This window comes from Mobula hypostoma, chromosome 7 (genome assembly GCF_963921235.1).
Source record: "Mobula hypostoma chromosome 7, sMobHyp1.1, whole genome shotgun sequence".
NCBI classification, from domain to species: domain Eukaryota; kingdom Metazoa; phylum Chordata; class Chondrichthyes; order Myliobatiformes; family Myliobatidae; genus Mobula; species Mobula hypostoma.
Genome location: NC_086103.1, coordinates 74,478,684 through 74,503,427, shown reverse-complemented (window position 1 = coordinate 74,503,427; position 24,744 = coordinate 74,478,684). Strand labels below are relative to the sequence as shown.

Here is a 24,744-nt window from a genome sequence, read left to right as displayed (position 1 = left end):
CAAAACACAGTATATAAATTATACATAAGTTACACACGTCATACAGTGGAGAAAATGTCACGTGAAATGTCGGCCACACTTACACCAACTTCTCATGTAAACGTTCACTGTGTAAGTTATTGTAGCAGATGTAGAATCTAAAATAAAGACCTTGCGCTTTCTGAATACTTCATAGTTTCAAACGCTGCGGGTGTAAATGCCCTTCGCATACACGGTGCCATTTTACCGACTATTACAGAATTCTTGCTTTTTTACATAATTTTATGATTATGCGCTGAAGATTGAGCCATAAGGTAAATATAAATATATTTATACCGCTGCAGTTGAGAAGAAATGTAACGTACTGACTGTAATATGCTTTTGCGGAACGTTTATCCACCGGATGGTGAATGAGGTGGCACCCACGGCCAGCGTGTAGGAACTTTCCAACGCGGTGCCGGGGATCGGATCCTGCCCCCCACCCCGCCGCCCGTCTCAGGCCTCGGGTACCCGCCCACCCCTCCGTCCCAGGTCTCAGGCCCGGGACCTCCCCCGCCTGCCTAAGCCCCAACCCTGATCTCGTTCGACCTGGGTTTGGATCGCAGCCCCGGCAGTCGGAGCCCCTACAGCGGCCGCCAGGGACGTTGGGTCCCGGAGGGGTGAGAGGAAGCAGGAGCCAGGGGGAGGGGTGACCGCACAGAGAAAGGGCGCCGAGGGATCCCCGGGGTCTGAGAAACTGCTTATTCCATTGTGGAAAGGAGAGATGGCGACTTTACCTTAGTCTGCAAACATCCCGTTACACCGGGCAAGAGAGTCCTGGGGGCTGTAGGGTGACTCCCGGCAGGGCTGAGAGTCTGGGAATCGGGGAACTGAGGATTTGTGGGGCTAGTTGTACTCAATGATCGCTGTAAGGATTTTGGCTGCATCTTCCAAATGACAATGCCTGAAGAGCTCCACTAACGTATCTCCGCCGACAAGTCTTCGTGGGCCATTGAGTGCACTAATCTGTTGGGGCAGGACTCGAAGTTTGAAGCTGGTGTCCAACCTTTGACAAAGCCGCTGTGCTCTCCGAATGTATGTCATATTTGGAAGGACTGTTGAGAATACGAGGCTTGTCTACAGATCCGCCACATCTTTTGCCAATAGACTATGTAACACAGCCAGAGAGAGATTGAGAGCTAAGGAGTGAAAGAAAATGATGTACTCGTCCAGACGAAAACCCATTCTCTACTTCACCAAGGAGGACAGCAGGTAAGCATAATGTTTAATAGGAGAAACTAGGGATTTTATTTGTTTGTCATACATAAATTTAATTTATTTTACTAAAATAGTGTAATATTCTTCAATGCACTGGTTGGCCACTGATCCAGCACTACATTTAGTGTAGAGACCACTGAGTTAATTAATTCACCCTACAATTAATTTCTTACACGCTAAATTTGTTGTATTATTGACCTCTTGTGACTAAGTATGGTGTGACACCTCAAAATTTTAGATCTGTAAGATCTTTGTAATGTCCATTTAAACTAATTAGGTAAATGTACTTTTGTCTTTGAAATATCTCTTATGTATTGGAAAATAATTGTATAAATTGTTACATAAATTAAATAACACATCAGAAGAGATGGGATTAGTTCAGGAAAGTGGCACTGAGAACAATCTGCTGTTTCACTGATTGACAACCCAGGGACAGGAATGGTGATTTGCCTCACTCCTTTTATTCCTTGTCCCTGTTTATTTTCTCATGGTCGTGCAAACCATTTTAAATGAAAATGAAAAGCTTCAACGATCACTTAACTTTGTTCTGAAGATCTTGAGTTGTCCCGGAGTTTACAGTCCTTGAAACTTGAATGTTCTATATAACTTATTGACTACACTACCACTACAAAAGGGGTCTTTGATCGTAATTTCCCAAGTCTGTTATTGACAGATTTTAATACTCCCATACTCGTAGCTGTTAAGTACATCAGGCTGGGGCAGATTTTAACCCACTGCTTCCAGTGTGTAATATTGTGATATCATGTCAGTGCGTTTGCATCAATAGAAATCCTTCAAGTCAAATAAGGATAAAGGTGAGGGCTATTTTATGAAGTATAATTGGAATTCTGATTTAAACAGCTGCCTTCTATTTTTCACAAGAAACTACTCAAAGTTAGGATGTGTACGACTGCTCCTTTAAAAACCCTTCTGGCCTTTGCGGAGTGGAAGTTTATATAGAACTGCAGACCCATCCCATTGAATTGATTCTTAAGTGGCCTTGCAAGATTTGTAATTGTACCATTACTGTTAGAACCAAACAAAGATAGAATTATACTTGAGGGGCAACCACAGCAGCAAATCCATACATGGTAAAGTGGAGGCCAGCAGAATCAACCTTAGAAATTCCACCTCACAGCATCTGGGACCCAGTGTCTCAATTGGGAGAGCTATCCTACAGACTGCACAAGAATCAGTCCAACATACTCATACTCAAAGAATCATGCCTTATCCAAAATACCATCGCCATCCATGGGTAGGTCTGTTCAACCAGAAGGTCAGACGCATCAGAGGTAATGGCATGATATGTGCCATATGATGGTCACACCTATAGGCACCAACATTGACTCCAGACTCCACAAAGTTTCATATGGTCAAATGTAGGAAGGACACTATCTCTTACCTACACCGTCTTTGAGTTGATGAATCATTGCTCCTCTACATTGAACACATTTGAAATCAATATTGAACATAGAAAGGACACAGTGTAATCTTGGCAGGGACCAATGTACATCAGCACTGGACATAGATTTCAGACTGGATCTCTGGCAGGTAGTGAGTGAACCAAGACAAGGGATAATGCAATTTGACCACATGCTCATCAGTCTACCTGTGGCAGATGCATCCTTCACCATAGCATTAATAGAACTGCCCATTGCACAGTACTAGTGGTGATAAGTCTTGTCTTCCTACCAAGGTTGCTGTGCATTGCTTTGTGTGGGATTACAGCTGTACTGAATGGAATAGGCTTGAAACAGCTCTGGCAGCACAAATCTACGTGTCTGTGAGATCTTGTGGTCTATCAGTAGCAATAGAAATGTATGTTGACCATAGTCTCATGGCCTAGAATACCCCTCACTCTACCATTACTATCAAATTAAGAGATGATCAGTAGTTCAATGACAAGTGCAGCAGACAGGTGCCAAGGCCAGCACCAGATATGTCCAAAAATACAACACCTGTCTATGAAGCTGTAAAACAGGACTTTGTGTGCAAAGTAGCAAATACTGGGTACAAAATAAGAAATCTGACAACCAACAACCCCATCAAAACTCTGTAATCCCAGCACAGTTAATCATGAATAATGGAAGACAAACAGTAGGATGAGGTTCCGAGAATTTCCTTAGGAATGGTGAGACCTAGCAAAATTGTCTCAGTATGTCATATTCACATAAACAGGATAAATTCAGTCTGGGTAATTTCTGCCCAATCAGTCTACTGTCATTGGCACATTGATGGAAGGTGCTATCAACAACCCTGACAAGAAGTACTTACTTCGCTGCTTATTGATTAGCTTTCACCAGGACCACTCTGCTCCAGACCTCATTGCTCCCTTGGCCCAATCTCTGGAGATGAGGTGAGACATCAATCAGCTTTTGGCTGAATATGCCATCCAGGTGCTGTGGTACATCTGAAGTCAGTGGGTATCTGGGAATATACTCCATTGATTAGAGTCATAGCTCCTACAAAGAAAAATGATTGTAGTTGTTCTATGTTAGTCATTACAAACCCAAGGAAGACATCTCTCTACAAGAGTTCCTCAGGGAAAAATATATCTTCATCTGTTTCATTAATGATCTTCTTGTTACCTAATGGGATGTTTGCTAAAGAACACACAAAATTCATTTCCATTAAAAACTCCTCTGTACTTAAAATGTGGGAATACCTAAACAACATTCAGACATGAGTAATTCATTGGCAACTAATATTACTGTCACAAAAGTGCCAGACAATAAGTTTAACCATCAATTCTTGGCATTCAATTTTACCCCAATAATAATGTCCTGCAGATTACCATTGACCAAAAATTCAACTGGGTCAGCCCTGTACAAACTATAGCTATAAGAAAATCTTTGATGGGTATCCTTTAGCGAGTAACTCATCTCGTGATGCTTCAAACCTCTACATCATTCACAAGGCAGAAGTGAACAGCATAATGGAATATGCTGTACGTGGCCAGATGAGTTTGGCTCCAACAATTCCCACAATCTTGGCCTCATCCTGGACAAAGCAGCCTGCTTGATTGTTTCCTTATTCACCACCCTAACCATTCATTCCTTTCATTTAGTTATTGATTCTTCATTAAAAATATTTTCCTTTCGCTGTAAAACTGTCCTAAAAGTACAGTGGATTCCGGCTAATTGGGCCAACGGTAAATCATGGCAGCCACTAATTTTGGACAATTCTTAAAGAACAAAAAGTAACTGAAAAAATAGCCAGGATTCCCTTCATTTGTTTGGGATACTATGGAACTTAATTGGGACAGGAAAAGCTGTTGCCAAACAATTTCTAACTAGTGTGACAAGAATACACATAGATTAAGATGTAGCTGTCCTGTGCTGGCACTGATGGGATCAGCAGTCGGTCTGCCACCGTCTTCAGGAGAGAGAGAGATAAGGAAAACAATGGAGCAGAATTTGGAGATGTGTAATGAAGGGACGGGAGAGAGAGCTGTCTAGAGCGGCTCCCCCTTTGAACCCTGAACTGTTTGAAGTGATGGACAGGCGATACCCCAGCAGGGGGATAAAAAGGGACAGGTCCGCTAAGGCAGGACACACACGACACCCGAGGTAACAAGACCCTGGAAGCGGTGTGTCTCTCACAAGTCAGTGGGCAGTACCGGGCCATAAACGCACAGGGTGGAAAGGCACGATCAGTGGGAACCTGGTGTGTGTCCACCCTTGCCTGGGTGCCAGGTTCAGCGCAGAGAAACGATCGTATCTGGAAACGGAGGGGTCACGGTCGGTGACCTCAGATGACATCACAAAGGACTCGCCCGAAAGCTGACTGTGAAGGTCTGTGTGTGGAAGCCTTGAATATTCATTCGTTTTTGCTCTCTCTCTCCTCCCCCCCCCCACCCCACTGTCCATCGCCACGGGAGCGATTACTGCGAACTGAACTGAACTTTGCGTTACTTTGAAACTGGTCATTTACCCTTAGACAACGATAGAGCTTAATTGATCCTGTTATCTTAATTCTGTGTACATGTATGTTTATCATTGCTGAACTGTTGCATTCATTATCCTTTTGATTAGAGTACTGTGTTGCTTGTTTCTTTAATAAAACTTTCTTAGTTCTAGTAATCCAGACTCCAACTGAGTGATCCATTTCTGCTGGTTTGGCAACCCAGTTACGGGGTACGTAACACTAGTATCAGACACGTGCACTTGTGTGGCCGTTTGACACTACAGTGTGCTTACCACGAACACTTTTTAAATGTCCAAGTGCTTCTGTTCAAAAAGCAGTGATTTTTATCACTAAGAGTTTGCAAGAAATATGCAGTAAGACAATACAGACCTGTTTTGCTCACTGCAGTTTCAAGATTTCAGGCTTGGAGATGCCAGAAACAGCCAGCTGTGAATATGAAATTACTCTGCACTGGTGAAGGGTTTTGGCACGAAACATCAGCTGTATTCTTGCATAGATGTTGCCTGGCCTGCTGAGTTCCTCAAGCATTTTGTGCGTGTTGCTTTGGATTTCCAGCATCTGCAGATTTTCTCGTCTTTGTGGTCGAAGCAGAGTTTTGGAGAGTTACAGCGTTACCTCCTGGCTCTTGAACTCTTGCTTACTTATAATTAAACTAATTTCAGGAGACAGAGCAATTTTTACAGTACATTCATAAAGCCATTCCAGCAATTTTAACTGTGCTTGTAGTTCTCTAAGGATTTACATGTATAAGTGTGCATTTTACATGAATTGGCCAACACTTTTAGTAGCTAAGGTAGTCAGAATAAATTTACATCAAAGTAATTGAATAGCCTTAAAGGAGGAAGTACTATATAAAGTTACAGAGGAGATTAAAGGATAAATGCCTTAACTTAACATTCCTGCTGGAATGTTGCTTCTTCAGAATAAATTAAAAATGGTAGGGGTGGTGGTTATGGGACACTAATAACCCAGTTATATTTAATAATTGAATATACACTGTGATATCCTCTAAGATGGTTCTGAACATGATCTGCCTTAGAATGTAATCATGGCAATCTGAGCTATCAACTTGCTTCACCCTAAGTGACCTATCCCCTGATTGTCTTGTTTTGTCTGGCAGGGCTCCTGCTCTAGTTGGTCTCTCCACAGAGCAGTCAAATTTGTGAGTGTCATGTATTTTTTGCTCCATATGTGTACGTGTGTGTGTGTGTGTGTGTGTGTGTGTGTGTGTGTGTATGTGTGTGTGTTAGTGTGTCTTTTATAATATGTGGGTATTGGTTGTAAAGTGTGCATGACTATCCAAATATACTAAGTGTGCACATAATGCACATGTGCGTTTAAAGTATTTCTAACATGCAGGTTTACAAACGTACTGCTGAGCACCTAGTGTCTTTACTTGAATGTATCAGTATTACAAAGGCACATGTGTAATGACCATACAGTATGTACAATAATGCTTGTGCTGCATACGCGAATGTTATTGAGACCTAGAGGGATGTCTGTTTAGAACAGAGATGAGAAGGAATTTCTTTAGCCAGAGGGTGGTGAATCTGTGGAATTCACTGCCAAGGACAGCTTTGGTAAACTCTTCATAAAGTAACTGTGCTGTGGTCCTTTCCAGGTCAGGCCTGCTGCTCAGGATGTTACCCAGAAGATGTTCCATCTTTAAATTGTTTTGTACATTTGTAGTCCTCGGATTCTTTTCTGTCATGTGGCTGCAGTATAACTGTAGAATAAACAGCAGCCAGCGCAGCAAGAATGATGCTTCAGTGCACGTGTCCTGCCGGGAGGAAACCGATGATCCAAGCTGGGGCCCTCACAAAATTGCAATCATTGTTCCCTTCAGGGAGCGTTTTGAAGAACTTTTGAGCTTTGTCCCATATATGCACGCATTTTTAAAGAAGAAGAAAATCAGACACAAGATTCTTGTAATCAACCAAGTCGATCACTTCAGGTACTGGGCTTTAAAAGGTATAATATTTACATAATATCGCTGTAGGTTGTTATAGCACATAGTAAGAATCAAACTTGTACATATTGCTGTATATAGTGTTTACGGAAAGTCAAAAAAGAGAAAGTCTGCAGATGCTGGAAATCTAAAGCACCACACACAAAATGCTGGAGGAACACACCAGGTCAGGCAGCATCTGTGGAAGAGAATAAACAGTTGAAGTTTCAGTCCTGAAGAAGGGTCTCGGCCCAATACGTCAACCCTTTATTCTTTTGGATAGATGCTGCCTGAGCTGAGCTCCTCCAGTGTTTTGTATGCGTTGCTGGATTTTAATCACAGAATTTCCATTTTCAATAGCAAGGTTCATCAAAGCTATTTGGTGTAACAGGGAACTCTTCAGTATTGTAATCAAACACTATTTTTACATAATTTTCTGGTGTCAGTAGTGTGTTAGTGACTCCTTTCCCGAGATCATGAACTGTGCTTCTCTTAGCCTATAAAAAAAAGCCAAATTGAATCTTTGTAGCAGCAGTACTGAAACCCAGGAGAATTCCAACTTTGTTTAAACTTACACTGTTAATAGACTGTGTTTTAAGTTACTCAGCAGGGCCTGGCTAGTGGTATAAATTGACAGCAACTAATCACCAGGAAGACAAAACAGTAGCAAAAAAGAGAAAGCTATCTGTAATTCATTAGTGCCAATATTCAAAGAAAATGTAAGACACAGTAATTCCAGGGATAAATGTATAATTTGTACATGTATTTGACCAGATAGTAGCTCCAATTTGTTGAGTAATACTTGACCATATATTTTGGCAATGTTTAGAATAGCTGTAGTTGTGTCTTTCCTAATATCTCATATTTATCTAGTGTTCAAAGAAAATGTCTATAAACGTAATTTTGAGTGCCCTCCAATAGTCTGTATGGTGTTAGAATACAGTAGCAGGATTTCCAGAGAAGGCAATTTCAGGGAAGCTGGGAATAGGAATGGGGCTGGGGAGCCAAGACCAGCATCAGCATTAGGTAGAATAAGGCGCTGATCCAATGTAAGTTAAGGCAAAGAGATGCCTGCATGTTAAGTGCCAAAATCTGTATTGTTTGACTATTTTCGTCATTTCATTATTAGCTAACCATTTCAAAGCCAGTGGATTCAGAATAAAGCTGGACCATAATGCATTCAATCAGGCTGATGGTGAGTGGCCAGGTAATAAATTAGAGGATGAATTTTAATGGGAATGCCTTCCTCCACTACTTTGGGAGAAGAGTATGTGAATCACAACAGGCAACAACTTGTAAACCATGCTGGACTGGTTCACAGGAAAATTATCTAATAAAATTTGACAACAACTTTTATAAGATCTTAGGTCAGGTGACGTTTTCAGTAGAGTATTAAAGAAGGAAGGAGATATAGTGCAAGAGGTTTAGAGAGGGAACTCCAGAGTTTATAATGCAGACAGTTAAAATCATGTCTCCTGTAGGTGGAGCTATTAAGATCAGATGCTCAGAAAGACCATTGGAGGAACACATACCTCAAGAATACTGAAGAGAAAATGAGGTGGGACTGTGGAAGAACTGGAAAATAAGTTTGAGAAGTTTGAAGTACCTGCACATGCCTTCAATGTGGAAGTTTTGATAGTACAGTCATATGTGGCTTTCTCTTAAGATAATGTATAAAAATTTGGTTATTTTCATGTTTTGTTTAATTGAATGCACACTGCATAGAAAAAAATTATGGTCCTGACAGCATTCCACATTGGTACTGAAAACTGCATACCACAGTCTAAATCCAGTTTATTATAATATCCAGACTGTCATTTTGAAAATAAGTTGGGAGACTGGCCGAGTGTTTCAATGCACAAAATATTGGGCAGTTATCAGCAAGGTGGTGGAAGAAGTCACCAGATCATACCATAACATATACCTGAACATGAACAAGAAGTGAGAGTACAACGAGCTTTCCTTTCTCAGGGCAAGTTTGCAAAATTTGTAATTTGGCTCTGCTCTGCATCCTTTAAACTTTGCTCCTTTGCTAATCATTTAATCTCTCAGAATATAGGGAGGCCTGAGACTCGATGACTATTTGATTCCACGGTATTGAAAATAATAGTTTCTAGCCTTTCAGAAAATATACTCTATATGGATCACTTAATTAATTTTAGCAGTCAATTATGACCAGTTTTTTTTTAAGTATTAAAAAAAAAGAATTATAAAAGGACCAAAGGATCCTATTTTTTCATTTTGGGATCCTGTGTGTTCATTTTAATAACTTTCTGCCCAGATTTAATCGTGCGTCTTTGATAAACGTTGGTTTCTTGGAGAGTGGGAATGATACCGACTACCTTGCTATGCATGATGTGGACTTGCTGCCTCAGAATGAAGACCTGGACTACGGGTATCCTGAGAAAGGACCCTTTCATGTGGCATCCCCAGAACTTCATCCGCTCTATCATTACAAGAACTATGTGGGAGGGATACTCCTCCTCACCAAGCAACACTTTGAACTGGTGAGTAACAATACTGCTTGAAGGAGGCCAAGTAAAAAGAAGTACTATAGCTGAATTAGTCACTGCTATCATAGTGTTTAATGTTCATCACCACTTTTAACTGTGAAATGGAATTATAAGAATATATGTAAATATGGAAGTAAGACATCATCAAGCCAAAGGGCTGAATAGCTCTCTGTGTCCTTTAAAGAAAAGTGAAATTTAAGTTTCATAAGCAAGAGCAGTTGCACAGTATTTCAGAGTATAATTCTCAAATACTTTATATAATTAAGAGTTGCAACCTGCAGCACTTTTATTAAAAGCTGGAAATGTAAACAAAGACTGTGAGCATTCAATTTTAAGTCATTCAGGTGACTGAGACTATACAGAACCAGATATCAATTTCAGTATAAAAATCGGTAAAGAATGGATTTGTATTGTATAACGGATTTAACCCAGCTAAGGAGTTTGTGCAAATTGGCCTTTTTTTCCAAACACAATGTATTTCCTTTCCTTTGCAGTGCAATGGGATGTCAAACCGGTTTTGGGGATGGGGACGCGAGGATGATGAATTTTATCGTAGAATGACTGCAGCAGGACTCCAGGTAATTATCTCGTACCACTATGCACAAGAGACTTGCAACGCTCAGTATGAATATTAGGCAGGTTAAAACTCTGTTGTGAAATTCTTGTTTGATCTTTTTTTCAACTTCTTGGCTGTGACTCTAATATACTCTTCAACCTGTGATCTCCTTTTGTGAACTAGGGTGAAGCCAAAATAACACTTGAGGATTGTTGATGGGAGATGTTTTGTAAAATAATCCCATTGAGTTTTGGTAACTGAAGAGGCAGTATGCAGTAAACTTTCAGTTCAAGTTCAAGTTTATTGTCATCTGGCTACAGATATACAATCAATGGTAACAATGTTCCTCCAGACTCTGCACTCACACAGAGCACATAAACCAAATTGTTATACTATAAATATGTTAATAATATCATTCAAAATGCATGAAGTAAAATACAGCACAGGTTAACAGCTTGCTGACCTATTGACAAGATCTTGGTGGTGACAGGGTATTCCTTGGTCTCACAGCCTGCGGGAAGAAGCTGTTACCCAGTCTGGCAGTCCTAGTCCTGATGCTTCTGTACCTCCGTTCTGACGGTAGTGGATCAAAGAAATGGTGGGTTGGGTGGTAGTGATCCTCAACAGCGCTCTGGGCCTTTCATCAGCATCGTTCTCAATAAACATCATGAATAGTGGCAGGGAATCCCTGAAGATCCTCTTGGCGGTTTTGACCCTCTGTAGGGTCTAGCAGTCCAATGCTTTGCAGGTTCTGCACCACATAATGATGCAGCCAGACAGGACATTCGGTGGTACTCCTGCAGAAAGTTGTTAGGATGAGGCCAAGGAGCCTTGCATGCCTCAATCTCCATAGAAAGTACATGTAGACATTGCTGTGCCTTCTTGACTAGTGAGGAGGTGAAGTGGATCCTGGTTAGATTATCCATTATGTGCACACCAAGGAACTTTGTGCTCCTCACTCTCTCTACAGCAGAGCCATTGATGTGCAATGGAGAATGATTGACCTGTGCCTTCCTGAAGTCCACAACCATCTCTTTTGCCTTGTCTATGTTGAGAAGCAGACTATTGTTCTCATACCATTTGACAATCCTCTCTACCACCTCTCTGTATGCCGACTTATCGTTGTTGCTGAAGAAAGCAACCATTGCTGTATCATCAGCGAACCTGATGATGCAGTTTGAGCTGGATTTGGCAGTGTGAATAGCAGTGGGCCAAGCATACAACCCTGGGGGGGCACCAGTGCTTAGCGTCATGGAGCTTGAGATGTTGCTGCCAACTCAGACTGATTGAGGTCTTTAAGTCATTGAGTCCCAATGAGGACAGTTTATCCACCAGCCTCTGAGGGATAGTTGTGTTAAACGCCGAGCTGAAGTCGATGAACAACATCCTGGCATACAAGGCATTGTTTTCTAGGTGGGACCGGATGGAGTGGAGGGCTAAGGGTATGGCATCATGGGTGGAGCGGTTTGAGCAGCAGGCAAACTGGAAATAGTTCAATGTAGCTGGAGGGTGGGACTTTATATGATCCATTAGCAGCTGCTCAAAGCACTTCATAGTTGTTGAAGTCAGTGCCACTGAGTGGTAGTTATTTAGGCAAGATACCATTGCTGTGTTGGGCACTGAAATGATGGTGGCTGCCTTGAAGCCTACAGGGACTGGACTCTTTCAGAGGGATAATAAAGGTGTCCATTAAGACCTCTTAGCAAGGCCACACAGTCCCTCTGCACCTGACCAGATATGTTTCCAGGCTCTGCAGCTTTACGTGGGTATACCGTGACGAGGGTGCTCTTAGCCTCAGCTATGGCCAGACAAGGTTTCTGTCCTTGATGTCACGTAATTAACGTGGTCAAATCGTGTACAGAAAGCATTCAACCTATTAGGAAAGGATGCTTTCCTGTTGTTGACGCACGGAGTGGATTTGTAATTTCTAAGGTAGGAACATGTTCAGCACAACTTTGTGGGCCGAAGGGCCTGTATTGTGCTGTAGGTTTTCTATGTTTCTGTGTAATTGCTTATGGTTTGCATACCTTGCCACATGCCCCACGTGTCCCTGGTGAAACAAAGGTGAGTGGATTTTCTGTGCATACTCATACTTTACCTTCTTGATGGCATGGGAGAGCGTGCCTCTTGTTGACCTTAGAGTCGTTCTGTTCCCCGATCTGATGGTAGTGTCCCACTTCCTAAGCAATACATGAACCTCTGTAGTCAGCCATGGTTTCTGGTTTGCCCTGGTAGTGGAGTGTTCAATCATGGTAACATCCTCAATGCATTCTCCCATGTAGCTGGTCACCAATCCTGCATATTCTTCAATGTTGACATGATCACCTTGGGTAGCCGCCTCCCTGAATGTGCTCTGGTCCGTGCTTTTGAAGCCGTTCTGCAACACTGGGGTGGCACCTTCTAGCCAGGTCCTGATCTCCCTGTGAACTGGTTTGACTCATTTAACCACTGGTCTGTATTCACGGATTAGCAAAATGGATGTATGGTCTGAGTATCCGTGGAGAGGATGGGGGGATAGCCTTGTGGGCCCCACAAATGTTGGCATAAACCAGATCTAATATACTCTCTCCTCTGGTTGCAAATTTGACATGCTGGTGGAACTTTGGCAGGACTGTTTTTAGGTTGGCATGATTGAAGTCACCAGCAACAATGAAAGGACCATCAGGGTGAGTGGCTTTGAAGCTGCACATTGCGCTGTAGAGCTGCAACACTTCCCCAGCATGAGCACAGGGGGTGATAAACAGCAGTAAACACAATGGCACTGAACTCCCTCAGCAAGCAGAAGGGTCTGCACTTCACCATTTAAAAAACTCTTATCTGCAGTGAGCAGTGGGCCATTACTATCATGGTGTTCACACACCAGTTCTTGTGACGTAGGCCCACAGACCTCCGACACAGGTCTTGCCGGAGGTCAGGAACATTGCATTTGTACATTGTGTTCTTTCAATAAAGCATTTTTTCCCCTCCATTTATTATGATGATAATGGCACTTTCAAATAGGAACATGAAAACAGGAGCAAGATTAGGCCATAAAATGTCGCGTCCTTTTCAGGGCGGCTAGTCCACCTTTGGTCCCCAACTGGCACTCAGCTCTCATCTGTGGCTCCCCGTAGCTGTTTGCATGCGACAGCGGCCACACCCTGGGCAACGGCTTCGACAAGCCTGCTAAACCAGCTGAGGGTAGCCGATGGGTCTCAAACCCTCGGTGAGATAGGAAGATGTCTATCCCAGCATGTGAAGACAGACTCCGGCGGATTGAGCGGACGAGACCAATGAAAGGTCCAACGGTCACGAAGGCGGTCTCTGCAAGCGTCGTGGAACGTGTAGAGCAGGACAAGACACAGAAGACGTCCTGGTCATCCACTGCGCCTAGTCCCATCTCCAGCCGTCTAGACTCTGTCTTGCCACTGGATCCAGATGGGAATTGGGAAGAGAGAGTGAGGCTGATGCTGCACAACTCTCCCTCACTTAAATCCAAATCACGCGCTAGTCTCGACACCATCATAATGGTGTCGAAGTCCTCATCGACGTCAACGATGGACGAACAACCAACCAGGCCATAAAATCTCCTGAGACTGCGCAACCATTCAATAAGATAGTGTCTAAATTATCTCCCTTAACTCCACTTTCCCACCTTATTGACATTTCCCCTGATTCTTTTTGTGATCTAATTTTATTGAATATAATTGATGTCTCTGCATCTATTCGACCTAAGGAATTCCCAAAGACTCATAAATTCTGACTGAAAAATGGTCTCTTCAGCGCTAAGTAGCTGACTATTTATCTTGAAGCCATGATTCCCTATGTCGGTAGCTTCTTGGCATCTATCCTGTTAACCCTTCTTATAATTTTACACATTTCTTTCAGACCCCTTCTCTTGATAGACTTTGATAGGGCTGTTCTGCTTAGTCTCTTGTCATCAAGTAACATTTCATTGAACGTAAAATCTTTCGCCATACAATGCTGTAGCATTTTCAATATACTATAAATATAGCTGGAAATGAGAAAATGCCATTGGAAACACAAATTTTAAATAAGTCAAAGGAGTTTTTTTTAAATGTACAGATCCAGTTACTGATATCATTGAAATTGTTCAGTTTCTGAGTAAATTATTATGATTTTTAATATTTGTCCATTAGTGCCTGAAAATAGCTCATTTTAAATGCTGCAAATGGGGAGAGTTAATGAAACTTGCCAAAGTGCTAAATGTGAGACGGCTTTGTGAACATGGCCAGCTTCCAATCCAGTGTTGTTTAAACTGGCATGAAGTGTGTACTGAATATGACTTGTGTTTTAAATTCTTCAAACTGCGGCACAGGTTTGGCTCATTTGTGGTAAACGCTGCTGAATAAACCAGCACAACTTTGCAAAAGGTTGCTTCACTTAAAGTGATGGTTCAAATAGTTCTAGTTTCCAGTTTTAGCACCTAAGAAAGTGATATCCGATGAGAGTTCCTCACTTTCTTCATTCTGGATATTTTCTTTTGGCTTCTGTTTCTTTCTGATATTTGCAATTCAGATTGGAAATTCTGATGCTATTTTGTATCAAAGTTTTCATGAAGAATTTCATGTATGAAGTGTAGAATATGAAATTCTAAGATGGGATTTAGTTTTACAGTTTTGTTAAAAGTTGGATTCTGAGGTCGGATACAAGAAATGTATATATTCAGCAGCCAAACCGCATGCATTATTTCATTGGAGGATATCCTGGAAATTCTGAGCATATCAGAAGAGAGGTGGACAACAGAGATCAAGTTTCAGGGCATAGATGGGCTGAAAGTTTTTCAGAATGCCACCATTCAACTCATGACTCCTGAACATTTAGTTGCCTATCATTTTAACACACCAACTTCCTCCCACTTTGACCTTACTTATCTAAATACAGAAGATGGCCCTTCTTAGTGTTCCATCAAAACCCAAAGCAATCTTGAGGAGTGACATTGCGTCCTTCAACTAAGCAGATTACAAGTTATATACTTGACGATGAATTCAATATCAGTTAACCAGCAATTTCTACGTTAATACCTTGGATTTTTGGCAATAGCAGCTATTTTCAGACTTGTTATCTCACTCATTTATTTCTCTTCCTGTTTTTACCTTCTCCATATATATCTTTTACATTTAATAGCATCATCACCTATTCCACTGAGCTCCATCCGCCCTCGTTTTGAGCTCTTTTCTTTCATGAATCTTCCTTTTTCCTCCCATCATTCTTCCTTCCTTTGCAATTTACAATCTTGTTTTACTTCAAATTTATTCCCCCAGTTCTGATGAAAAGTCATCAGCATGAAACAGTAACTCCTTTCTCTCTGAACACTTGCTACTTGATTTGCCAAATAATTCAGTTTTTTTCACATTTGCAGTATTTTGAGTTCTGTATTGTACAAGTGTTTAGCTACAGTTCTAGCCTTGTACAAATGACACCGATTTTTATAAGCTGTAAACAATATTTTTGCCATAAAGACTGAGACACATATTCCCCAAAATATTGTACAGCTGCACAAGGGGGGGAATGTGTAATGTAATTTTCAATTAATGGTGGAAGGCATATATTTCTATAATTGCAAAACAGCACAATTATTAATTTTTGCATCGTGATATGATTTCTCAGCCGTCTCGCTTACGGTTTTTAAGATGGAGTATGTTACAGGTGTTAACTTATTCAAGTTGTTATATATTTTACACTGAGTGCACAGTGTATCTTTTTGCTGCTGAAAGGAATTAGATCTTGTTTTATGGTCTAAGCTGACAAATTATTGTTCAACTCCACTCTTTAAAAATTAATGGATGATTCTGATATGATTGAGCAAATCTCATTTATTGTCTCAAACACTAAGTGGGATGGCAAGCACTTTCTGCTCTACAGCCAACTTAACATTTAAAATAGTGGAAAATCTCAACAGGTCAGGCAGCATCTGCGGAAAGAGAAATAGGTAAAGTTTCGGTTCAAAGTCCCTTCATGAAGATTCTTTTTTCATGATCTTTAATCAGAAAATGAATTGTTTTCTTTCCTTAGATGCGGTCTGACCTGCTGAGTATTTCTAGCATCTTTGATTTTTATTTCAAATCTCCAGCATTTGCTGTCTTTTGAAAAAAATGTATTTTACTGTGAATTTGCAGCTTTATCGTCCTACTGGAATTCGGACAGGATATAATACCTTCAAACATTTCCATGATCCAGCGTGGAGGCGGCGAGACCAGAAGAGAGTATCAGGACAGAAGCAGGTATGGATTAAACTCCCAACAGTTACCAGTGGGTGTGAGAGATCTAAAGCTGAAATCGTTGGGTTTCACTGAATATTATAACGCCTAAGTAGTCACAACAGATCACACCAACCCAAAACATTAAAAACCTTTCTGCACAGATCCTGCCTGAATTGCTGACCAGCTCCAGCACATACATATTTTTATATATAGGAAATGTAGTCTAATCAACAGTAGTGAGCTTTGTCTCCTTGGACCCTTCACTACTGATATCAGTAGGAGACAATGATCACTAGTGTTAATCGGAAAATAACTTATTAGTATGGATGGTAGAAGCAGAAAATGTGAATGGTGAAACAGGTAAAGTTTCACAATGATAGGTTATTTGTTCTGATGATCAGTCATGTCTGAATAGTTAGCTCTGATTCTCTGCCTAGTGTTGTTACTGAGTGTTTCCTGCATTAACATTTTCTTTTTCAGATTTCCACACTTGATTTTTATTTTTTCTTTGTTTTGCCATTCATTTGGGTAGACAGCTGAGTGTGTTCTATGCTGCACTTGTCACTGCTGTTTGGGCTCACTAGGTATTTACTATTATCCAGGCATTCATTATTACCAATGAGACCAGGCAGTACACAGCAGTCGTCATGAATAGGGACCATGGCATGAGAAAGGAGGAATGCCCTCGTCATTAATAGCAGAGGGTCAGAGTGACTTGGTTTGGCTGCAGTTAATTCCAAGAGTGCTATGCTCAGTTATGTGGAAGTGTCCCATATTCATCAGTTTCAGTGCTTGTCTAGGAATAATACAGTAGTTTTGATCAGAATGAATGTAACTTATTAAACAGAGTTACAGGTTGCCCATAGTTCAAGCTATTGTTGCATTTTAATCTCTCTCTTACTCTCACTCTCTATCATTGTCGAAAGTGATAACGACAATGGATGATTTCTGTTTTCTCTCCCTGTTGGGAAACTAACTGGCACTGTTCAGATTTGGAAGGTGCCATTTGAGAAAATTTAGATGTCATTTCCCATTTGCTTCTGAGGATCGCATCCAGAGAAAGAATGGCCCATGTTAACATTTCCTGAGCAACTCTCACAACACGCTGGAGGAACTCAGCAGGTCTGGCAGCATCCATGGAAACGATCTGTCAACATTTCGGGCCGAAACCCTTCGTCAGGACTGAAGAGGGAGGGGGCAGAGGCCCTATAAAGTAGGTGGGGGGAGGGTGGGAAGGAGAAGACTGGAAGGTTCCAGGTGAAAAACCAGTAAAGGGAAAGATAAAGGGGTGGGGGAGGGGAAGCAGGGAGGTGATAGGCAGGAAAAGTGAAAAAGGAATAGGGGAAAAGACATTGGGTAGTAGAAGGAGGCGGAAACATGAGGGAGGTGATAGGCAGCTGGGGGAGGGGGCAGAGTGACATAGGGAAGGGGGAAGGGAGGGGGATTACCATCTAGGTAGTCTCCAGCCTCTTGGTATGAACATAGAATTCTCCAACTTCTGGTAATTCCCTCCCCCTCCTCTCCCTTCGCCCATTCATTCTTCACCTTTCCTGCCTATCACCTCCCTGCTTCCCCTCCCCCACCCCTTTATGTTTCCCCTTACTGGTTTTTCACCTGGTACCTACCAGCCTTCTCCTTCCCACCCTCCCCCCACCTTCTTTATAGGGCCTCTGCCCCTTCCCTCTACAGTCCTGACGAAAGGTTCCGGCCTGAAACATTGACTAATCGTTTCCACGGATGCTGCCCGACCTGCTGAGTTCCTCCAGCATTTTGTGAGTGTTGCTTTGACCCCAGCATCTGCAGATTATTTTGTGTTAACATTTCCTGAAGTGTGCTGCTGATAAAACCCAGTAAGCAGACTTCCTGCCTGCTGCCAAACTGTGCAGACTAAAAGGCCCTTGGCCGCACCTGGCCTATGCTGGGTTGCCAAACCACAACTGTCAGGGGAACAAAAGCTGGATTAAGAGGAGGAAACAAAAGTGTAACAGCTGCTGAATGTTGTCCAGCATCCTGTACCAAGCACCTGGGTTTGAATCAGACTGCCTTTTTGATGTTGTCCATAGATGAATAGAGAGATACTCAGTCTAGTTCTGTACATGATCACAGCCTGGATTCCAGAAAGCTGCTGAGGCCAGTTTCACCATATTTATCAATTCTTCAAAGGAATAAATAGTTCTGGATGGGTGCAGGGGGGTCTGTTATTTTTCAACAACTGAAAACATTTCCAGGTAGTCCTGCCATTGCTTAAAGCAGTAGAAGGAAGGAATGATTGCATATTATTATTACTTGCTACTGTGAAGTAATGGGAAATAGATAATGGACCAGTATCCAGCTGATGGAGCTGCAGTCTCAAAAGTTCAATTCGATTCAATTCAACTTTATTGTTATTGTGCCAAGTACAGTTACAAGGCCAATGAAATGCAGTTAGCATCTAACCAGAAATGCAAAGAATAGTGTTATTTACAAAATAACTGTGAATAAAAAGTAAGTGCTACAGCACACAAATATAAAAGTACTGAGACAGTTCAATATGGGTGCAATACTGCTTAGCGCTGTGATGTGAGGTTCAGCAGGATCACAGCCTCAGGGAAGAAGCTCTTCCTGTGCCTGCTGGTGCGGGAGCACAGGCTCCTATAGCGCCTACCAGATGGGAGGAGAGGAAAAAGTCCATGGTTAGGGTGAGGTGCATCCTTGATAATGCTTTTCGCCCTGCCCAGGCAGCGTTTATGGTAGATGTTCTCAATTGTGGGAATTGGGTGCCGATAATCCTCTGGGCAGTTTTCACCACACACTGGAGTGCTTTGCGGTCCGATACAGGACAATTGCCATACCACACTGAGATGCAGTTGGTGAGTATGCTCTCAATGGTACAGCGGTAAAAGTCTGTCAGTATCCTGGGACAGAGGTGAGCTTTCTTGATGCTCCGCAGGAAATAAAGGCGCTGTTGCACCTTTTTGATCGGAATGGAGGAGTTCAGGGACCAGGTGAGAGCCTCGGAAATGTGGACACCAAGGAATTTGAAGCTTGATACACGCTCCTGTACAGCTCCGTTGATGTAGATGGGGATGTGAGTGTGGCTCCTAGCATGCCTGAAGTCCACAATGATCTCCTTGGTCTTCTGGGTGTTAAGGGCCAGGTTGTTGTCGGCACACCACGCAGCCACGTGCTGGACCTCGTCCCTGTAGGCCGTCTCGTCATCCCCTCTGATCAGTCCAACTACCATGGTGTCGTCTGCAAATTTGATTATGGAGTTAGAACCATATACAGGAATGCAGTCATAGGTGAAAAGGGAGTACAGAAGAGGGCTCAGCACACAGCCTTGAGGCTCGCCAGTGTTCAGGGTGAGAGTGGAGGAGGAGAGGTTGTCTAACTTAACTGATTGGGGTCTGTTAGTCAGAAAGTCCAAGGTCCAATTGCAGAGGGATGAGCTGATAACAAGCTGGCGAAATTTGGCAATCAGCTTGGAGGGGATCACAGTATTGAATGCCGAACTAAAGTCAATGAACAGCATTCTGACGTAAGAGTTGGCGCTGTCCAGGTGGGTCAGGGCAGAGTGAAGTGCCGTGGAGATGGCATCCTCTGTTGACCTGTTGATACGATAGGCAAATTTCTGGGGGTTCAGGGTGGTGGGCAGACAGGATTTCAGATGTGATATAACAAGTCTCTCAAAGCACTTTGCAATGATGGGGGAGAGTGCAACTGGACGGAAGTCATTCAGCCCTGTGTCAGTGCAATATTTCGGCACTGGCATGATGGTGGCAATCTTGAAGCTTGTGGGGACAACTGCCTGGGCCAGGGACAGATTAAAAATGTCCGTGAAGACCCTGGCCAACTGCGCTGCACAGACTCTGACCACACGGCCAGGTATTCCATCCGGACCAGCTGCCTTCCGTACATTCACCCTGCTCAGGGTGGTGCAAACATTGGAGGTGGAAAGTGAGAGAGGCAGTTCACCAGTTGGGAGATCCGCTTTGAGGCTGACCTGCTTGTTCTCTCGGTCAAAGCGGAGGGAAGCAGAGCTGGAATGGGGCACAGCACTAAGTGGTTTGAAGTCTGTAATGACCTGTACGCCATGCCACATGCGATGGGAGGCTGAGGAGTTGAAATGCTCCTTGATTCTCTGTTTGTATATATGTTTAGCCTGAGAGATTCCCTCCTCGGGTTAGCCCTGGCTGAGCTGTAAGCCTCCCGATCTCCAGACCTGAAGGCTGAATCTCTGGCTTTGAGCAGGAGGCGAACTTCTCTGTTCATCCATGGTTTCTGATTGGAGAAAACTTTTATTTGTTTTTGTGATGTCACTCTATCTGCACACTTGTTGATGTGCTCAAAGACAGAGTTGGTATATAAATCAATGTTAATCTGGGAGTCTGTGGTGGCATGGGCAGCAAACGTGCTCCGGTCTGTGTGCTGGAATTAGTGCTGAAGAGCAGAGTCAGCACCCTCCAGCCAGATCTGAATAGTCTTCATTGTGGGTTTCACACGTTTAATGACCGGGCTATACTTGGGAAGCAGAAACAATGAAAGATGGTCGGACTGTCCCAGGTGGGGGAGGGTAGTGGCTTTGTAAGCGTCAGCCACATTTGTGTAGACATGATCTAAGGTTTTATTACCCCTTGTGGTGAGCACGTGGCCAAGTGGTTAAGGCGTTCATCTAGTGATTTGAAGGTCGCTAGTTCGAGCCTCAGCTGTGGCAGCGTGTTTGTGTCCTTGAGCAAGGCACTTAACCACACATTGCTCTCGTGTCTGTGCGAGGAGTGGCGCCCCACACAGACTTCCAATCTGTGCCTTGTAAGGCATGAAAATGCCCGACGCAGGCCTCTCATGGTCTGAGTCGACGTTCTCTCTCTGTGGTGCATGATACATTTTGGTAAAATCTTGGAAGCACGGTACGTAGGTTACAATGATTAAAGTCCCCAGCGACAATAAAGGCTCCGTCTGGATGCAATGTCTGCAGCTTGCTAATAGCGGCACTGAGGTCTTTCATGGCTACTTTAGCATTAGCATCCGGTGGAACATAAACTGTGACAGCAATAATGCATGTAATCTCTCAAGGTTGATAAAAAGGTCTGCACTTAATAATCCGGTATTCCAGATCAGCAGAGCAATAAGTGTCAGCAATGGTAGAGTTAGTACACCATGATTGATTCACGTAGATGCATAAACCACCTCCCCTACTTTTACTTGTTGCTGTTGCAGCTCTGTCAGCCCTGAAGACCGTGCGCCCTTCCAGTTCCACCACGTTGTTTGGGACATCACTGTTTAGCCACGTCTGCATAAAAAACATGACGTTGCAATCCATAAGCCTTCCTTGTGTGAGGGTCCAAGTCCTTAGTTCATCCAGCTTGTTCGTCAGAGACCGAACATTGGCGAGGAAGATGCTAGGTAGCGCTGGCCGGTGTGGATTTAGCCTTAGCCTAGCACACAGACCTCCACGCTTCCCCCATCTTTGTTTACGGTGGGTGCGAGTTGAATGCAGGTCCGCTGTGTCCTTACTAACTCTGGAGGTAGTTGGTCGAAGGTGAATGGATAGTCCAAAACTGTGTTGGTGCATCGGTAGTTAATGTCCAAAAGTGACTGTTTGCTCTAAATGTAGTTCGCATAGCCGAATTGAGTGAACATGCAGGAAACAAGCAGATAAATTAACACTATTTTTCAAAATCTGGTAAGACACTGAGTCTCGCGATACACACGCGCACCGCCATCTGCCAAATTTGAACCTCTTGGCACTTTCTGTATGGAGTTTACATTCACTCTGTGATCATGTGGGTTTCCTCTTGGTGCTCCAGTTTTCTGTCACATACCAAAGAGTAAGAGTTAATAGGTCAATTGAACATAGTAAATTGCCCCAAGTGTGCAGGTGAATAGTTGATTCCAGTGGAAGTTGATGAGAGTGTGGGGAGGTTAGGTTAGAGAAAATTAATGGGGAATATGACTTTTCTTTCCTAAGGTCTGATGTGACAGTGGTTTGAAAATTATTGATTCACATCTGTTTTAACCCCTACACCCCCGTTCCCCTGTTCCCCACTTCTCTTATCTATTAACAGGAACAGTTTAAAGTTGACAAAGAAGGTGGATTAAGGAACTTGAAATACAGTGTTGGGTCAAGAACAGAGCTGACGATCGCAGGGGTGCACTGCACTATCATCAACATCTTACTGGAATGTGACCTAAACGAAACACCTTGGTGCGTAATAAACTGATGGGATATAAGCCAGAAATAATTGGATCTCTTCTAGCTGATATGGAACTGCTAACTAAGTGGATAGACGTATTGCTCTGTGATTTTGGGCACCTGTTTCTACTGGTGATGCTCTCAGTACACGATGTCATACCAAGTTCCGGGATAGGATAGGAATACTCTATGGGTGACGTATTGATCAATGTTACAGATTTTAGCTGCATTTGACAAGTTGGTTACAAGAATCTCTGAGTCTGAGTGGTTAGCAATTTAAAAAGTTTCTTCATGGGAAGTTGCTCATAAACTAGCAAAATCTTCTTGTCTCCAAGTCCTTATCTTTTTGTTAAGGTCATAGCCAATAACCTACTTTAAGTGTTCTCTTGATGGACTGTATTTTGTCATTTCAATGAGGGAGCAGAGGCCTTCTGCCAATATTGCAGAACGACATCATCTGTTACCTTTCTGTAAAAGGACCTTTAAAGCTTGTGGTACCCACTTTAGAAACAATGCCAACCCTAGCATTGCAATTCAGAGACCAATGGATTCTCCTCTTGTTCATGGAATGATGGAACAGAAGTTTACAAAGAATACTGAAATCTCCATATCAATGTGTCTGCATTTGTCAGTGAACATGGTTGTGACATTGTGATAAACGCGTTTACTGCTGTCAATGAGTTGACAGATTCATCATGCTGATTTTGAAACTCGGCCAGTGCAATGTTCTTGGTTACTATCTGTACAGTTAGAAAAGCTACATTCCAAGCTAAGTCGAGAAGATGGAAATGATCTCACAATGAAGGTAAAGAACACTAAGCAAATAAAGAACAGTCTGTTTTAAATTTTAACTGATAATTCCTCTCATGCTATTAATTAAAATAATAGGCTATGTGATTTTGCAGCTCCTGTTTTTGGGGGTCTTCTGGCCTTTAATTGTTCAATGAGAGGGAACAATGCAAAGCAACACACACAAAATGCTGGAGGAACTCAGCAGGCCAGGCAACATCTATGGAAAAGAGTACCGTTGACGTTTCAGGACTGATAAAGGGTCTCAGCTCAAAATGTTGACTGTACTGTTTTCCATAGATGCTGCTTGGCCTGCTGAGTTCCTTCAGCATTGTGTGTGTGTGTGTGTGTGTGCGTGCGTGCGTGCGTGCGTGTGTGTGTGCGCGCGCGCGCGCGCGTGCTGCTTGGATTTCCAGCATCCGCAGAGTTTCTTCTTTGTAATGCAGAAAGCATATGCCTTGATTATTCTGCCATCCAGTGGAATATATGTAGTACTACATCATGTATCACATTCAGCTTCCGATGGACAGTACCCATATGATTATGACATTCTTAAGAGGGATGAAGAGATCTTCAGATCTCATTGATTATTTTGTTGTTTTAGTCTGCTTTGAAATTGTATTGTAATCCATGAGTTATAATTCTTGGGGTTTTTCGGGGGATTTTTTTAACCTGTAAAAAATCATCTCTCAAAAATAAATTGTGAACAGTGGTCAAGGATCTGTGTGGGGAGACAACAATCAATTGAAACAGATTCATAGTAAGAAAATCATAAAATATTGACAGATTTGTTTCTTTATTCGTCGAAGGATTCAATTTTATTAAAGTATTGAGCATTTTAATGGCACAAAGTTTGCTTTTTTAAGAACATTTTGTAAGGATACTTATGCATTAATGACTGCTGCAGGTCTACAGCAGTGGCAATGCCCAGTGTCTCCTATCATTCGGTATTTGTGAATGGGATGTATAGAATATCTGTAAGTGACCCTAAGTTCAGAACAATTTGTGAAACATGGTTTATTTTAGTGTTTTACAATGCTTTGCAATACAGGACCATCAAAAATGGATGATGATACATCAGTATTAGTGAATGGAAACTACAAATTAAGTGCATTTCTTCATTGTATTTATTTCTTAACTTTTCAGATTATTATAGTAGAAATAAATTAATTTTACCAATTTGTGTTGTGCCTTCCTTAATACAGAAAGCTTGTTTGAGAAAATGAGTTTCTGTTAGGGGAAATAAAGAATTCATTGGGTAGTTAGTTCTCTTGTTTAGATTGATTTTAATTCAACTCAGTGGCAAATAATTATCCCTTCTTTGAGACGCAAAATGATACAACAAATTTCAATAGGAATGTTTAAGAAACTATCCCAGATCGAGGAGTGGATAGAAGTGA

General features: G+C 42.3%; 1 protein-coding gene across 2 annotated transcripts; it reads left to right on the top strand.

Moving 5' to 3' along the window:
- Positions 1 to 439: 439 nt before the first annotated feature.
- On the top strand, positions 440 to 24,523 carry b4galt7 (xylosylprotein beta 1,4-galactosyltransferase, polypeptide 7 (galactosyltransferase I)). Of its 2 annotated transcripts, XM_063052757.1 has the most exons (6): positions 440 to 1,230; positions 6,785 to 7,117; positions 9,393 to 9,618; positions 10,119 to 10,202; positions 16,300 to 16,404; positions 22,428 to 24,523. In XM_063052757.1, exons 1-6 carry the CDS (start codon positions 1,175 to 1,177, stop codon positions 22,581 to 22,583), a joined length of 960 nt encoding a protein of 319 aa, XP_062908827.1. In that variant the 5' UTR covers positions 440 to 1,174; the 3' UTR covers positions 22,584 to 24,523. The 2 variants fall into 2 exon arrangements, with proteins under 2 accessions (XP_062908827.1, XP_062908828.1); XM_063052758.1 differs by lacking the exon at positions 6,785 to 7,117.
- Positions 24,524 to 24,744: the final 221 nt, after the last annotated feature.

Excerpts from the sequence above, each read along its gene's own strand:
- b4galt7 (XM_063052757.1), top strand. The coding sequence starts at position 1,175 with ATGATGTACTCGTCCAGACGAAAACCCATTCTCTACTTCACCAAGGAG. Across the intron at positions 7,118-9,392 it reads AACCAAGTCGATCACTTCAG|ATTTAATCGTGCGTCTTTGA; the intron begins GTACTGGGCTTT and ends CTTTCTGCCCAG. Across the intron at positions 16,405-22,427 it reads GAGTATCAGGACAGAAGCAG|GAACAGTTTAAAGTTGACAA; the intron begins GTATGGATTAAA and ends ATCTATTAACAG.